This window comes from Lycorma delicatula, chromosome 2, assembly GCF_047948215.1.
Source record: "Lycorma delicatula isolate Av1 chromosome 2, ASM4794821v1, whole genome shotgun sequence".
NCBI lineage: Eukaryota > Metazoa > Arthropoda > Insecta > Hemiptera > Fulgoridae > Lycorma > Lycorma delicatula.
The window spans coordinates 109299392-109318783 of record NC_134456.1 but is presented as its reverse complement, the minus strand read 5'-3'; the positions used below and the strand labels follow the sequence as shown (position 1 = coordinate 109318783).

Sequence of the window (19392 nt, the reverse complement as noted above, 5' to 3'; positions counted from 1 at the left end):
TTAATAATCTTGCAAGGGTCAATAAATTTTAAGTGCTTTACAAGTGTATTTCACTGCTAGTGACAGGATTCTAAATTATAGCCTATTTTAAACTTTTTTATTTGAATTATTAACATACGAGGGTCATTCAATAATTAAACAAATAGCTGTATAGAAAAAATGGTTTATTAAATACAGTTTTTTTTATCTACTTTTCCATGTAATTCCCACCAACTTCTCTGAATTTGTCCCATCTTTTTATCCCCATGGCGAAGAATTCTTTACCTTCATCTTGAAGCCAGTTTTGTACTTTTCTCTTTATCTCTTCATTGTCATTGAACTAGATTCCTCACAAAGCTTCTTTCATTGGACCAAACAAATAAAAATAAAAAGGGGGAAGATCAGGACTGTAAGGAGGATGAGGCAGGAGCTCCTAACCCACTTTTCCAGCGTCAGTTGTGCCTTATGATGTCTTGAATTATCTTGAAGAAGAAGCACACCTTTCCTCGCCCATCCTGGACATTTCCTCTTCAATGCAGGCTTGACTTTGTTCTCAATCATGGCTAAGTAGTTTAGGCTGTTGATAATGCGTTGCTCCAAATAATCACAGAAAATCAGACCATGAGCAGTCCAAAAGGTGGTTAATATGACCTTACCAGCTGATGGTTGGGTTTTGAATCTTATGGACAGGCGATTCAGGTTGTTTCCACTGCTGCATTGACACTTGAACTCTGGCCCAAAAGGAGTTTTGTAATGAGCAATAAGCTGTCTGGGAACCCACCTTGCACAAGTCTTATGGTAGTTCAGTTTGTTTTGAATGATGGAATGAGTTGAGCAAGCACTTACTCAACATTTTTCAGCAATTTGTTCAACTGTAAGTCATTGGTCTTCTTAGATAAGTGAATGGATACAAGAATCTAACACCGAGGTCGACACTGTTACTGGACAAACAGAGCAGTACTCATTGGTCATGCTTTTGCAACCATTTTTAAACTTTTCCACCCACTTGTAAAAACTCACATGGTTCATGCGACTACTGCCATATTGTTTTTTCATCCTAGAAAATATTTCTAACGCTTGTACACTTTCTGAAAGTAAAAATCTGATCACAGAATGCTGTTCTTCAAAAGTGCTTTTTTTTGAGTGGACATGCCATCATAACTAAGTCTTAAGAGGTTATGTTTATGTAAATATTAATTGAACAGCTGATTAACACTATTTGCAAGGTTGCCAACTAGCACTTACAAAAATTTTCAATTGCCTGCATTAAGTGTGGTGTCCTTTAGTAAAAATGTTTGTCTGTTTAATTATTGAATGACCCTCGTATTTTTAATTTTTATTAAATAAACCACAGCCACACAGTCTCTTTCTATTGTTATTAGTTGCATATTGTACCCTGTTGTACATTGCTTTATTAAAATGTCATTAACCCTCATTCCTTGTATACTACAAAGCAAAATACAAGTTACTTGTCAGGATAAACTTGATAATATATATATATATATATTTTATGAAAAGTACAAACATTCAATATCATTTAAAGATATGTAAACTCATTGTACCTATATGTTAAATAACTTAAAAAAAAGAAATCAGTATTTGAATACTTGAAATAAGATAATAATGACGTATACATGATACAATGATATATATATATATATATATATATATATATAGTATATATAGTTTAACGATTTATTCTGTATTAATATTTTATGATCACTTTCATTTTGAATTATACATCTCATGAGATGTGTGTATATTAATGTTTACTTATAATTATTTTAATAATAGAACAGTGTAATTATGCAGTTGATTAAAATGTGTATTGTTCTGGAGAAAAGTTTCTGTATGAAGTTCAATTTCCTTACTCTGAGATTTAAACAGATTTTTAAAGTATATGTATAATATTTTCTTATCTTTCCTGTTTGTGGTTTTTTTTTAATTGTTTTAAAAACATAAATTCAAATAATTATTACTCTAAACAAGTTGATAATATTTTATTGAAGAGTTGATTTATACATTACTTATTAACAGGTTGGCTACCTTCATTTTTTGTAATTTTGTTTGGTTTTAATCAGAATCTTTTATGATTTCTGTTATATTTTTTCAATCATTTTCTTTTTCTTTGATTTATTCAGAATGTTTTAATGATTCCTTTTACAATTTTTTGTCAACAAACAAATAGCTGTCCATTTTTGCAATAACCCCTTCATTTTCCCTTTTTGGGGGCATTAGACTTATCAGTTTCACACAGTTGACCTCTCAAATTCACACAATTAATTTGGCTCTGCGCACTGTAGTGAAACTGGTACGTCCCATGATATTTTATTTTTGCTTTTGTAAAACAGGCTATTTTATTTTTTTTATAGCTTTTGAATAGGATACTTTTATTATACTCTTTTGCTCTTACTATGCAAAAAATTACAACCAGATCTTTAATTACATAAAATTAATTAATTATATTAAATTTAGTTGAAGAATACATATAACTTATATTAACTACAAATTACAGTAAAAGCCTACAGATTTTTTTCTTTTTTGAAACAGTTGATAACTAAAAATTTATCAAAACTAAGAAACTTAAAAAAAATTAATTCAAAATACATCCATACAAATGGAAAATTTCAAAACTTATTATATTTTAAGATAAATTCTTTATAACACAACTGAGACAAAAAAACAGTAAAAATAAATAAAAAACAAATAAAATTATTTATCAAGTTCTTTGATTTTTTTATCACACTCTTTAGTATAGGTTTCGTGCACTTAGTCACTGTAGCTTTTGGTCCAATTGTACACAATCATTTTCTTTAATAAACAAAACACTTGCCTCTTTTTGCTTGTAAGTATATGCTGAACTTCTTGAGGCAGTGTCATCATCATCTTAAATAAACGTTCTTTGAAATCATTATCTGAAACAAACAATCAAAACTGATTGTTTTGTGCGTAACTGTCTGGAACAATGACAGTCCATTTGTGACTGAAACAGATGTAATAAGATCTAGAGCAACTTTGTGGTACCATTTCATACTTCTTCAAAGAGGTGTTGAATAAGATGCCATTTGGTCGCTACAGACAATAAATGAATTCCCAGCATTGTAGTCGAGGACCATTTTGGGTTTTAACTTTGGTTCTCCCCATTGCAGTATAACTGATGTACTCACATCTTGCATAGTATTTATCATTAATAATTCTTACTTATCTTTCAACTTCATTATCACGACTTTATTGTTGTTCAGTTGAGCAATTATTTCTTCCTTTTTTAATTGTTTTCCTATAGAACTTGTCCCAACAAGGTGAGTATCATGATTTAAAAGTTCTTCAGCTAAGGGTACACATGAATACCAGTTAACAACTAACAGATATTGCCCAAAATCTAAATATGATTCCATAAGCTGTAAGCTCTACTTACTACTATAGTAGAAACATAACGTTCACGTTTATTTTCTTTGCCTGCGTATACCTTTTACTGAACCGTGTAAAAGTTTTTTGAGCATAATTTCAAAACTGTTATGCCATATCTATGTCTTTTGTTTTTTTATATATTGACGAAAAATTAATCTACCAATGAACGGAACAATTGATTCATCAATACATACATTCTTTTCTGGAATGTACCTCCTTTGAGAGTTTTCAACTGTCAAGTCTACAAGATCTTAAATTTTATTTAATCTAGATTCTGGTCAGGTATTTTCTTTATTAGAACAATGGAACATAGACAACAGTTTTTCAAACCTGTTCCTTGTCATAGCTATGATATTTTTGTCCCAAAATATGGTACTTATTATTTTTCCGATAATGTCTAATGGATGGGATTCTAACACGTTCCATGTAAATAATAATTCCCAAGAAAGATCTCATCTCATTAACATCAGTATTAACCCAATTATGCAAGAGAAATTTTGTTAACATTTTGCATGTGTTTGAGCTGCATATAAATTAGTTTGATCAAGCAAAAATGTTAATATTTTATCATCAACAAATAAACCATAAAAATCATACGGATTTCCATATTTTAGAGTCAATCAGGTCAGGGTTAACCTCCACTATTTCATTGTTAGGATTAAACTGGATTTTTTTCAGCTCATTACCATTTACATCACTCCATTAATTACATACTACATCATTTGCTCCTTGGTCATTTATATTTGCACCATCAAGTACTGCTACAACATTATGTTGAACAACTTGAGGAAAATCACTTAATTATTTACTGCATCCTCATGTTTTTCAACAAAAAACATGAGGATTATTTATATTATCATATTCATCAGATGTAAGCAAATTGCTCTCTGAATCCACACAGGATTCAGGAAAGTACTCTTGGTCTTTAACTGAATCATGCATATCTTCTACATAATTCCAAGTCATCCATGAATTACTAGAAACACTTACCGTTACTGCCATCGGATAACTGATTTAAGTAATTAATAATTTATTTTCATCCATTTTTGTTACATAAACCACTAAAAAAGAAATAAAACAGCACTACAAGTCACATTTATGTAACAACTTAACAACAGGACACAAACCTAACCAGAAGACCATTATGAGAGTTTTTCATGATTCGTTAAAAAGATTGACCGATCCCAATACAATACAAGTATACAGAAATGTTTTCATGATTCTTCTTTATCAATTCATTGGTTAATCATACAAGCAAGTGGTACCAAATGGTGTCACTAGAGTTTAAAAATAGTATTGCTGTGGGACTGATCAGTATCGCAATGTCTGTAGTACCAGACTACTTGTGAGTCTGGTCGTAATTTTTGAAGTCCCAAAAAGTTTTGCATGTGGGGCTGATCAGTGTCACTGTGCTTGCATTAACCTACTATTGTGAGACTGATAAGTCTCACAAGGTCACCAACCTGTTAATGTGTTTTTTTATTTGTTATTTTTAATGAAAGTAGCCTGTTTGTGATTTGTTTATAGTTTGTTGTTTTACTATATGAAATAAATTATTAAAACTGTTGAAAATTAAATATTAATAAGTTATAGAGATAAAGATGTATTCCTGGTATTTTTAGAGTATGTAAAATATTATTCCTTTGGCTTTAGGACAGTTAACTGCAGCAACTAATGTTGCATAGTGAGTGTAGCTGATTAGAGATCATGTGATGACTAATCTTTTAGTGTTCAGCTGACTTCCTCCATTTTGCGTAATATTTTGTTAAATTTTTGTGCTGAGTTCAAACATCAAGCTGTATAATGTAATTTTATTAAAATTAGATTAGTATTAACAATTGTAATAAAACAGAAATAGTTATATTCTTGCAGCATGGTGCACCAGTATGAACTTTAAAAACTATATAACAAATGTTGTATGCTAATTGTTAATGTATTATCTAGTTAGATGAAAGCCTTCTAAGTTCTACAGCAGGAAACAGCAGTGTGTTTTTAGTTCATCAAATTTTTTTTAAAAGACAAAATGAAATACAAATGTAAATCAGTAATTGCAATAGAAATAACTTAACAATAATGAATAAAATCTGAAGGATAATTACTCCAAGACAATGCATACCACATAATGTCTTTCTAATAGTGTAATCATTTGGGTAAAGCAACATATATATTACTAAAATATATATAGTACTAACATCATTATTTACTGTTTTAAAAGTGCATTATTTACTTTGCAAGGTGCAGCAATTATGTGATTACTCATCATTCAACTGTTGACATAATTCTAATTGAATATTATAATCAAAAACAAGTTAGTAGCAAATATTACTATAAATGGAGTTATTGTTCCTTAATAATTTGTATTTTATGTGTCTAAAATATAAACTAAAACTTTCTGTCTGAAACTGTTAATATCTTCCTTTTAATATTTTTAATAAATTAAATGTTTTGTTAATGAGATTTTACTAAAATAAGTTAGTTTAATGTTTAATACTTATCTGCGCATTTTTATAAGTTGAATGGAGCTAATATTTTTTAAAAAAGTGATTTTCCTTGCTTTTTTTTTATGACAAATTTGTTTAGTTTGGGTTTTCTGGTTCAGTAGCTTTGAATTTTAAGTTATTTAAAGCCTACATTACTTGAAAGCAAAGAAATTCTGTGGGTTGTTTTATTAGTAGTTTATAAAAAGCAGCTGATTTTGTGGATAATATTCTATTTTTAAATTAACCTCAGAAATTTGCTTTTATTACATAGTTACGTGTTTCTGCAATATTTTTTTTTTTATTTGGATATTTTTCTACGTGTTTTAAAATTAGATTTTGGTAAAGATCTGATCTTTACAAAAACATTTTAATCAATACCATTTAAAATATTTCAATTTGAAGAGTGTTTAATAACAAAGATATTAGTAATTAATAAGTTAACATTTTTTTAATATTGTTATTGAACATGCTTTTTTTGCCATGAACATCAATTTAACTATTACTTTTGAACATTCTTATAAATTAAATTTTTGCTATTGATTTCTGTAATCAAAATGATATAATTATCACCAAAGCCTTTAATATTATTACTTTTACCAATTACCTCGATACAGAAAATACTGTGGCCCATATAAAGAATAGTTTAGTTTATATGATTTGTATATTCTTTTAAGATTGTTGTTAATAGACTTATTTTATTTATTATCTTTAACTTTGATTTATGTTGCATTTTTGTGATTTATCTTTTAAATGTTTCTTTTAATTTTATTTATAGTAATAGAATTTATTTTACCAGTTTTTTGTATATATTTTTTTGTATTTATTAAAATGCTAAACAGACTTATTACACTGAATAAAATTTAATGGCATTTATTGAAATTTTAATTGTATTTATTTATAGGGATTATATTTTTTATGTTAATTAGTATTATTAATTAATTAGTTTTTAAAAAAGTATTTATTTTCAATAGTCTTGTTTGATTTATGACAAAAGGGCTTTTCAGTAAGGATGTGGATCTCTTGTAAATATTTTCAGCTTCTAGTTTTCTGGAATTTCTGATTGTCCAGTGAAAAATATAATTATTTATAGTAGCAGTATGATTAGTTATTTATTAAATTTTGATATACTGGTTTAGAATTTAGAAATTATTTTTTTCAAAATTTTACCATTTTTCTTTGAGGCTTTTGTAATAACTAATGTACTTTGGTTATTGGAATTCAAATAAATCTTTGGATAATAAAAATGTTGTGACTAGTCATGGGATGAAATATTGTGGCTAATGCATAGGGTGAAACAGTGGCTACTTGATCAGTAATGAATAAAGTGCAGAGATTTTTCATTCCTCCAGGGTGATATCCTGTCTGAATGAAATATATACTCTTTGGTAAGTGGAGTGCACTCTTGCAATCTTTTTATTGTTTTCCAATATAACTATTTAATAATAGCCGAGACATATTTTCTTTGATATTACAATTTAAGTTTTTTGTGCATTAATATAACCTCAACCGGTTTAATTTGGTCTTATGAAGCAATCAGCTTGGCTATCATTTCTTGTTACCATGCCGTTTGCTCTGTGCTTTTTTTTGATTTTGAATTCAGAGATTGCTTATTTGATCAGTTGAAATGTATATATCTTTAAGATTTTATTGGAATCTCATGGCTAATCTGATTTATGAGAAAATTGCTTCCTTAAATCTCTACTCCTGACTATATTTAGTAATTCTTCAAAAAATTTTGAAAGTCAGACATCTAAAGTTTTTGAACCTTCATCAATTTTCTAATTTTAGATTATTTAAAAGTTATTGAAACTATTTTCTTTGTTATGTAATAAAACTATTTGCTTTCACCGTCCATTTATTCTTACTTTTCAGTTCATTTTTATTCATTAATATACTAATACTTTGTAATTAATTAATAATTTTAATAATGAACAGCTGCTTTATATTTGTTCAACATGACTGTGTAAATTAAATGTGGTATGATTGAGTATTGAAACAATAAAAATGTCTGGATGCTATAATTTAATGTACAGCATCTCAATGCAATGTATTGAAACTATTTATGCTATGTTTTGCAATTGCACACTAGGTATAAGTCACATAATAATATACTTATAAGCATATATATATATATATATATATATACATACTTATACATATATAAGCATAGAATGGGAATTCCATATTTGACACTTTAATGAACAGTTAATTTGCAATGAATCATAACTGCATTAAAACAAGAACAGCTTCATAGACAGCACTGCTCTGCCAATGAACAGTTACATAGTCACAGCACTGTATTTTTCTTTTCACAGTTAGTTTTTACCACAATTTAATTCAAAATAAAAAGTGTAACAACAAAATTGTATTTGTGATTTTTACTCTATATGAAAATTTTCTTGATTTTAGTAAAATTCTTGTTCACAAAAATTCAGCTAATATTGTTAAATGATATTTCAGATACCTAGTAGTTCTGTTGTAATTATGAAACTATCTGCTCTTTTGTGTAAAAAAGAGTTTGATTTAAAATTGTTTTCTTGCTAAGGTTCTACTATAGCAGATCCTACAATCTATTCTCCATTTTTTCTTATTGTTAAACAGTTCTTCATTTAATATTTTTCTTTGGTTAATATCATCATTCATTTTTATTCTTTTTCATTCTTTCTTATATATCCTTTCATTATTTTCACAACACAATTCAATAAGCTTTTCCCTCAATACTCTACTCCTTTCACTTGTGGACTAGCCAGTGATCTTAACATTTACCCTGATACTCATATTTCAAAATTAAAACTTTTCATTTCTTTTTCAGTGCATTGTTAACAGATGGTGAAGGTTATACGTTCACAACGTGTTCCGTATTTCCAAATTTTTTCTAGTACCTTATTTGGAAGTATAATCTGTAATTTATTTTTTATGCATCCTTGATTTTGTTGGTTTGGTGGGGGTAGTTCCATGTAAGTATGTTTCAGAGGTCCTGGGTTTGAATCCCAGTCAGACATGGCATTTTCACATGTTACTTGTCATTCATCTCATCCTCTGAAGCAATACTTAACGGTGGTCCTGGAGGTTAAGAAAAAAGTATACTTAGGAATTCTGCTTTGTGATTATAGAAAAGCCCAACATGGACTGGAGATGAGCTGATTTTTAGTTAAAACTGAACCTTTTATCCATAATACAGACTAGAAAGTAAAATATTGTACAATTTTAAGATCTAAATATGATTTTTCATGTTATTAAAACCTGAATAACCTATTAATTGTCATTAAAACCTGAATAACCTATTAATTGTCATTAATAATATTCTACTGGTGTTTACCAATTGCCCAACTTTAATGGTTTGATATGCTTCTACATTTTATTCTATTTTAATTTTAATATCACCTTGTGTATCCCCAACTTCATAAGTGTTAACAGTCCACAAATCTGGAATAACTTAGATTTTTACAAAAGTCAAAATTTGCTGTAATAATAATCATGGTTTAACTATACTCAAATTAAACCTAATAACATTAATGTAAAAGTAATGAAAAAAATAATTTTTATTTCCTACTTCCATCAGTTACTAATTGTATTTTACATACACTTTACACATTACACACCTTAGTAGAAAATACTAGCCCAATTTTTGTTTTCTATTTTATAATATATTACAGTACATATTTTTCTCCAAAAATTATTTCATGAATTATTACAAAAAACTTTAATAAAAAAAATCCTTTCTGTAGTGTTAAATGAAAGATGTAGATATTGATTTGTGATGGCAGTAAATTTACTTTAACTAATGCAGATTTAGAGGATGAATTGTTTTTAGAAAAATTATTCTAATTTTTATTTAATTTTTCTTCAGTTAATTACTTTATACGACTAAATAACATTCTGTGTTTTACTTTTTAAAACTAATTATTACTTGATTCATTGATTCAAACAACGATATGATTTCCTAAATATTACTGTAGGCCAGGACATTTCTTTTAATTTGAAATTTTTATTGGCTCTGGTTTCTTTGTCTTCATATGACCAGCAGCTTTCTGAGCCTCCATTATGACCAGATCAGCTTTAATGAAATCTTGAGCTTTATTATCAGTGCGCTGTTCAATATGTTATCAACCTTCATGTCTGGATGATTGTCACACTGTTTTTATGATCCTTCCAAGATTTATAAACAGATAAAGCTTTGATACACCATAGGAGTAAAATTTTGTATTGAATTTATTTCTTTTAACAATATTTATTTTACTAAGCACTGTATGAACTAATCTTTAAAAAATAATAACCTGGGCTTTTGAATTTAAAAAAAAAAACTGCCAAATTAGCTTTATTTCATTTAGGAGCCCCAGGATTCTCAGTGTGGTAGATTCTCATAGCCTTCAGCCGATTACCATCAACATTATCCGAACAGATAGTTTAGGACAACCTTTCATGGCTTTAAATCAATCTTTGGATTAAATTCATTTTTAAATGTACTTACTTACAGAAACTTTTTTGTGAAAAGCCTAATCAACCTAATTTTTTTTTTTAGGTAAATAAGCTTTTATCTTAAAATTTTACCCAGGGATTCAGTAGATTTTTTAACTCTTTATTATATGCACTAGCTGTTTTCCCAGGTTTGTATAAATTACAAAAATTACTTCTTTTCTTAAGTAATCAAACCAATCTATGACCAACTATGAATGTTGATTATAGTTTTAAGATCCTAAAAAATACTTTGAGCCATTGACTTAATATTAACAACTACAGTGGTGGATTGGACTTCCACGCATACTATTAATAATTTTTCAGTTAAAAAAAATAAACCATTAATTGTCTTTAAATAATATTTGAATTCATTGGCCAGTTTCATGACCAATTTTTTTCCTGGTATTGTACTGTTGTGAAGGCAACCATATCTGCATATTGTGATATTAGAATGGCTTTGACCCCTTTTAAACAAGCTTATTATCTGTATCTTCCTTTCAAAGCATATTACCTTACTTTTATTTGTAATTTTGTTTAGGTCACTTTTTCTTTTTAATCACATTAAAATAAAATGAAATTAACTTTTAAGTAAAACATAACAAAATTATAAAAAACTGATAAAAACTAACCTAGTAATACATATGGGCATACAACTATATCAGTGGATGTTGTCATCCTTTGATGAAAGTCAGTAATTTAGCAGTAGTAGGGAAGCACCACTTTCACATTAAGATGTATGGGGGTGTATGTATCACAGAGATTGACTCTCACATTAGCATGTTTATTTTTCAACATGTTTTCCCATAGTATTGGATTACTAATGAATGACCAGTTTTTGTAACCCATATGTATAGCCTTTTAAATTACTTCCTCTTATATAAATAACTAGTACAATTATTAATTTCTAATACAACATTTAAAACACTAAGAATATTTTTTGGAAACTCTAATAAAATCTTCTGCCTTCCTTATACATATTCTACTATCATTAAACACTTTCGCTGTTGTTAAAAAAAAAATTGAGAAAACTTTAAAGATATGGTCAGTGAGATATGAATACAATGTATCAAAGACAGATGTTAATGATATATTAAAAAAAGTTTTAACAATCTCTACTTTCTAATGTAATCTCACCTACACTAATTTACTCCTTCCATACTATACTAGTTTTTATTTTATATGCCACCAGCAAAAAATTCTTTGTCTGAATTTTGACCCATCTTTATACATTTCTTTTGTTTCTTTATAATTGGCTGTATTTAGTGATTTTTTTTTTTTTTTTGAGGAATCCAAACCAAAAGAAATATAATTGGTAAGGTCTCTCTACTAAGAGGTGCATTATTAGAATCTCCCACCCTAATTTTTCTATGATTTTTAAATATGAGTATATGAATCAGCAATATCCTTTCCTCTGTAAACCATCCTATTTTTTTTCCCAGCATCACACACTTTATTTTATTTTTGTTAGAGGACATAATTGTTATAATAAAACATCTAATTAGCTTCATATATTTTATTAGTAAACAAAATAGTATAACAAATTGTGTAAACAAAATTAGTAAACTGTCTCATAATAACAACAATACAGCATTCGCTTGAATAAATCTTATGTAAACTACTAATCAATAGTTGATAATTTTTAATAGCGCATAATTTAATATACAGATGTGAATATCTACACATTGTCTATGACACTCTCCTGAAATATTCATATGTAAGTATAATAACCATCAATTTTCTCTTCCATTTGATCGGTCCACAACTGAATTTAGTAATGTGCCACTTGAAGAACATCTTGTAATTTTATCTCTGCCATGGTCTGCATCACTATGTGATTTGATTCTTAAAATCTCCATTTTCATAAATTTACTTCCATAATTTATGTTCGCTTTTAACTATCTATCTGCTTTATTAATTTAAAATATCCCTGAGTCCTGAAATCTTTAAGCTATGTTAAACTGCATTGGCTAAATCTGGTCTAGTCTCTAATACTTAATATATTAAACTACCAATGATTACACAATAGCCATTTTCATCTTCTCCTAATGGTGGCCTAGCATCCATCCAGGTTCAGTAGGAATCATTAATGATTAATATTTTATTTGCATGTTTAGTTTGAGAAATTCTAATATAATCATGAGATTTATCAACTTTCATTCCCAAATAATAATCTACCTCTGATGAAGTAATCTCAAAACAGTGAGCCAAAGTGATCATGAATTCTTTGACTATTTCCTCTCGTCCCGTAACTATTTTGATAATGTGTTCCATTATCCACATGGAAAAACAGTATTAATTTCTCATTAAAAAAATGTACAAGGATCTGCACAAGTCCCTAGGCAATCAATTAAACATTTATGCCAACATTTCAAAGCCTGTATCGGTCATATAAACTTTGCATGTTGAAATGTCAAATTTTGATTTTGAAATGTTATTACATCTAGTGAGATGATTTTACATTGTTAAACTATCTTTACCAAACAATCACTTCTGTTTGGCATTTGCAAAGAGTTAATAAACGTGTTGCAGAATTTCAGTTTACTATTTCACATCATCAAGTTACATTGGATATAACTTCTTAATGGAAACCAATAAAGTTAAGTGCAGTATAGACAAAATGAAGCTGGAGAGTTGTTTCCAAGTCTCTACCATGAGAGATCCTTTAAAGAATTTCACCATTTGGGTAGTCTTAGAAAACAAACAGGTATCAGTAACACTTCAAAGATCCACATCCCTATGAACCTTTTCTGTTAAGCCTCCAGAAACTCCATAAGGTGCTTCAGAGGATGATAGGTATGAATGTAAATGAAATGTAGCCTTGCACAGTCTCAGGTCAACCTTTCCTGAGATGTGTGGTTAATTGGAACCCAACCACCAAAGAACACTGGTATCCACGTTCTAGTATTCAAATCCGTATAAAAGTAACTGCCTTTACTAGGATTTGAACCTTAGAACTCTTGACTTGGAAATCAACTAATTTGCGATTACGAGTTCACCACTAAGACCAACCCAGTGAGTTATGCCCCCATGAACTGGAAGACAAGGAGTGGACATTTCTAATAGAAGATGTAAATAACACTGGTAAATGACATCAGCATCCCACAAACAATATAAATATGCAATAAAATCTCAATTTGAAACCAAGAACAAATAAAATTACAGCTTGTTGTATTGAATGTACTTTGTCTTGTGTTCTTCTAAGAGATGGCAAAGCTATAGATGAAGATATGCAATTAATGGCTAGTCTGATGATTACTAATTATAGTAGAGACATTGTACCTTTGGATGACTTTGAAGACATTGAATATGGTTTTCTGAAAAACAGTTTGTCTGAAGTTACAGATTTAACCACACTTTACCACCATGTTAGAGGTCATAATTGTTATAATGAAATACCTAATTAGTTTCAGTATATTTTATTAACTGAACAACATAACCTTATTTATAATAATAACAATACAGCATTTACCTGAATTAATCATGTAAATTACTAATCAATAGTTTATAACTCTTAATGGCATTTAATTTAACATTTAAAATAGTAATAATAATTAATAATATGCTGTCCTTCCAAAGTCACTAAAAATTAGATTCTTATTAAAAATATTCATTATGGCTGGATTTTAATTTTTTCTGATTGGAAAATTGCTTACACAACTTGCTGATCAGATTCTGAATGAACAGATCACTGTTATTTTCATAAAGTTAATCTTGTTTAATCTAATAGCATCGTTTTATTTCCCAAGATATGCAAAGTTGATTTTTTTAATGATTATCAGTAACCTGTCTTTACTCACTTCACTTTTTTTGTGGTAGTTTAGTCTGTTATGAATAACTGAAAGAACTGTAGCAATGCTTACATCACATTTTTCAATAACTCTTTCTACTGCAACTCTCCTGTTTCCTTGAATAAGTTCACAAAGATTCGAGTGCTGGAATTGAAACATAATCGGTCATACTTCATCTTTGTTATAGCATTTTCAAATTGTTAATCTCCTTGTAAAAATTGTCTACAATTCACCTTTTTGTTCTACTGCTTAAGCATCCAGGAATAAATCTCATATTTTTACTCCTTGTATATGTTCAAAGGTGCATTTTTGAAGAAAATTTATGTTGATGACAGGGATGTCAACTAATGATTTTGAAAGTATTGTACAATTAATTTGTGTCTTAAATTATTGGATGACTCCAGTATATCTTTTATATAGAAGACATATTTTACAAAATAAGAATATTATTAGATGTGTTCAAAATAAAAGATTTTAAAAATCTATAATTATATTGTTAATTCATAGTCTTAAGTAGTTATTAGTTTTTATGTTGATTAGCCCTGAGATCGGTTGTACCCAACTTGTGTTTTCTAATGTGTAATGTTTTCATGTTATGGTTAGGTAACTGAACAGTTGTTACTTTCTAAAATAACATAATAGTTAATCAACCGCTTCAGTAAATTTAATTCTAAATATTTTTTATTTTAGGAGGTAATATTCAAAAAGTGTTTTTGTCTCGGTAAATGTACTTTACAGCATTCACTAAAAACATTTTTAAGTAGAATAGTTTGTTGATGTTATAAAATATGACCAGTTGTTTTAAGATAATGTTTAGATTTATTTAACTGCCATATTAAAATAGTACTGCAAAAGAAATCTGAGAAAATAATAAAATAAATTCCTCAAAACACGTTTTAAATTAAACAAATGGACAAAGCATGTTATGAATAAATTAAATGCATTAGGACAAAATTCAGTTTTGGATGACCAAAACTTATTTCCTTGACCACTAAAATCGTTCTGTCAGTAGGTTCCTCACCAGCCCAATTTTAATCAAACATTTTTATTAGTAGTCTGTTGGCATCATTTTTCTTCTCATTAGTGATAGCATGACCAAGACATTTTCTAGCTGAATTTTATTAAAATTAATGTTTCCTGTATGAAACGGTGTTCTTCAGATGTATAGTTCCTCATTGCTTTGAATAAAAAATGTTTGATTGCATATCAAATTGTTCTGTAGCATTCAAAATGCTCTTCTAGGTCAAGATTATTGGTTTTTTTTGTAAGATCTTTTCTGCCCTGCAAAAACTCTGTCAGCAGAGAGAAAGCAATGGCCTTGCACTGGGAATTACAAAACAATTTTTATAATCCACATTTTAACACTTTGCAGGAATTGTACTATGCTTCTTAAAACTATGTTGTTTTTATTTTGTGATGTACAACAATCACAAAAGAGACATAGAACACTTTTCCCTTCAAAGTCAAGTGATGACAAGTGTTTTAGCAAACCAGAAGAAATTTCTTGGCTGCCTTTTTGCCAGCTTGGTCTTAACAAAAAAAGAAATACGGACTTATTGTATTGAGATCAGTTATACATAAATTATATAAATTTGACTGCCTTGCATAGAAAGCTTCTTGATATAAGAGTCTTTGGTAATGGCTGGATCTACTGTAGACCAAAGCAAGGATAGTTAGAATTAGAATCTTCTACATGTGCTTTCAAATGATTATAAAAAGCTCGGGCTCTCCGAGTGTGGATTTTTTTTTTTACTTATGTCACTTTTTCTACAGACCCAGGTTGTCCATTTTTTTATTTTTTGTGTAAGCAAACAATATGTACTACATGTGTTGGAAGCTGGATACCTGAAGCCTACATTGAATTCTTGATTAAACATTTTTCTAAACTTAGGCCCACTTATTTTCATTTCCACAGATGTACATCATTATACATATCGCACTGTTTTTTTTATAGAAAAATCACAGCTTAAATAGATTCTTTTGGATTTTTTCGTATTATAGTGCAACTCTGTCCCTCTTAGAAGTTTGATAAACTTCTTCACTTCTAACTTTTTTTGTGAAAATAAGGTGGCTTTTTGTATCGCCCCCTTTTTTCTCTTTAATTGGGTTACCAGAATTAACTGTTGTAACAATATTTTTTAACTTGGTATGACCAGTGGCTGAAAGAAAACATTTCTTGCAGACTGGAACTTTGCCAAATTAAAAAGTAGGTAAAAAATAATTTGCATTGTAATCGTTCTCCAGCAGGTTTTTGAGTCTTGTTTTTAGTGATTGACCTAGGCCTACGTCATTCAACTGAACAAGTGGTGACCAATGTCTCAATAATATTTATTTATTATACAGCTGTTTCAATCTTTTACAAGATGTAGCCTCTTCAAGTCTAGTTCGACAGGTAAGCCTTACTTGTCTCGCCATGCTTGTCTGTCCTGCATCATCCTCGGCCAGTTGGTTCCAGCCACCCTTCTAATGCCTCTATCCCATCAGTCTGGTGGCCTGCCTCTTGGTCTTTGTCGGACTCCACTCAAGAACCGCCTTTACATCACATCTTCTCGCGATATGCCCTGCCTATTGCCATTTCAAGGCTTTCACTGTTTCCATTATGTCATGCACTCTTGTTATGGCTCTTATGTCTTCCGCTCTTTTCCGGTCCCTCCTTGTGTAGCCTAGCATTGACCTTTCCATGCGTCTTTGTTCTGTCCGAACTCATTTCACGGACTCATTTAAAGTTCAGGTCTCATATCCGTAGGCGACTACTGGAAGAACACACTGATCAAACACGGTCTTTGAAAAAGACAGTGCTGGCATATTAGATTTGAACACTGTTGAATGTCTTCCAAATGATTTCCAGCCCATCCTGATTCTCTGGAAAATTTCAGGTCTGATGTCTATTAGCTGCTCCAGGTATTCTTCCACATTCTCTAAGATGTTGTCAACTGCTATCTCTCCTGCAGCAGCCCATCTGTTGTACATTACTTTTGTTGTGGTCAAATTCATTTTTAGACCCACTTCTCCACATTTTTCTGTAAGATTCTCTATAAGCGATTGCAGTTCATCAACATCCTTAGCCCAAAAGTACAATATAATTTGCAAACTGCAAATTTTTCAGTCTCTGTCCATTTACCTTGATACCTCTTTCATACCATTCAATTTTGGACATACCCATCTCAAGGACTGCTGTGAATAATTTAGGAGATATGGGGTCTCCTTGTTTAACTCCCCTTCTGATAGAAAATTCTTTTGTTGGTTTGCCGATGATGACAAAATGCTGTTGAAGTTTCGTAGATATTGTGTAGCATTTTTACATATCATTGGTCTATTCCTTGTTTAATTAGTTAGAGCTTCCATGACTGCAAGATGACTCACAGAATCGAATGCCTTTCCAAAATTGATAAAGGCTAAACACAGCAGCATTTCGTACTCATTGGCTCTACTAATGACTTCCCGAATACTGTGGATGTGGTCTATTGTGCTGTATCCCCTCCGGAATTCTGCTTGTTCTATTGGCTGAGATCTGTCCAAAACATCATTGACGCGATTCATCAAGATCTTGGTGAAAACCTTATAGATAACAGATAGCAGACTGATGGGACAATAGTTCCGTATATCATGTATGTGGCCTTTCTTATGGAGCAGAATTATTTTTGCTTTATTCCAGCTCTGTGGTATGCTAGCGTTTGGTAGACACACTGTAATGATTTTTGCCAGATGTTTTGCTGTTTCATCTCCAGTGAGCTTTAACACATCAATAGACAGACCATCATAACCTGTAGCTTTGTTCTTCACCATGCTGTTTATTGCATTTCTCACTTCACCCAGGAGAGCCTGTAGTATCTCGATGTCATCCTTTTCTTGAGAAAGTTCCATCTTTCCTCCTAATTTTTCATACAAACAAACAGTGCTATAGAAGTTCCGTATGAATTACAATATTTCATCTCTATCTGTTATCCGCTCATTACCAACATCCACCGCTATCATTTGCTTCCTTCCAACTATGAGCATCTGTTTAGCTTTCTTCAAACTTCTTCTATTTTCTAGGTCATCTTTTACAACGGTTGTATTTCCTGATATCTTCTTTGATTTTCTTCCGTATTGATTTACTCAATTCTGAGTGTTCAATCTTACTGGTGTTATTTTCGATCTTCATCACTCTTCTTTGTCAGTAAATTTCTGGTTTCGACACTTAACTTGCTATTATGTTTCCCACGTTCTGTCATTCCTCCAATCTCTTCCGCAACCGTCATCAACTCTTCTGTTGTCTGAGTTAATCTCTCCTGGAGAGCCATCTTGAATTCCTCATTCTTCTCCCTTAAGCTTTCTATATTTATTGTTTTTCCTTTGTTTACCAACTGCTTTTGTCTTTCGAGTTTGACATCTATCGAAACCCTCACCCTGACCAATCTGTGATCACTGCCAGTATTGAATTTGTTTAAAACTGACACATCTTTAATGATATTCTTCTGATTAGTAATTATGAAATGTATTTCAGTCTTTATAACATTGTTTGGGCTTCTCCATGTCCATTTTCTAATTGGATGTTTCTTGAAGGAGTTCATGGTATACAATTGCGTTTCTTCAGCAAATTGAACTAGCCTTTCTCCCCTTTAACCCATTTCATAACTGCCAACAGCAACAACTCCCTGCTTTTTGTTGCTGATTTTGGCATTGAAATGGTTAGGTATCACCAAAGCAGTCCCCACCTGGAGATCTGATTTTGCCTCCAGAATATTTTACCTTAATGTTACCTTATATACCTGACTTTAAAGATATGAAGCATAATCACCACGCTTGTTTCAGAGCGGATTGGTGGGTGATTCCCCAGCACAACTCAGCTCACCGACCTAGTTTCCAGCGGGGATTGGGTATCCAACCTTCCACCAGGTTGCTCGGCTTAACAGGGGCTCCTATTGTAAGTTAAGTGCTGGAGTTGAAGTGTGAGAGGCTAAGAAGATTCTCTTGTATGAATCCTTATTTTAAGTATACTGCTGATCTGTACTTACACAGCACACTCCCGTTTGCCAGAGTTGAGACTCCTCCCTGGGTTAATTCCCAGGGCCCATCAATAATACTATCTTGTCTTATTTTATATGGTTTTTTTTTTGAAGAAGTTAGACAGAAATACTTTGAGATTTCATGCAAGCAGTCCTACTACTATCATGTTTGCAAGCATTAAAGACTAGAGCTTTCTGTGATACAGAATACTTGGCTCTTCTTTTAAACCTTTTCATTTTCCACCTGTAACTTCCCTCTTTCTGCTTCCAACATTCTAATCGCTAACACGT

The 19392-nt window shown here is 30.4% G+C and overlaps 1 protein-coding gene across 1 annotated transcript; it reads right to left on the bottom strand.

Annotated features, from left to right (window-relative positions):
- Positions 1-18240: 18240 nt before the first annotated feature.
- Positions 18241-18666, bottom strand: LOC142319928 (uncharacterized). Its single transcript, XM_075357603.1, has one exon. The coding sequence runs from the start codon at positions 18664-18666 to the stop codon at positions 18241-18243; it is 426 nt and encodes a 141-aa protein (XP_075213718.1).
- Positions 18667-19392: the final 726 nt, after the last annotated feature.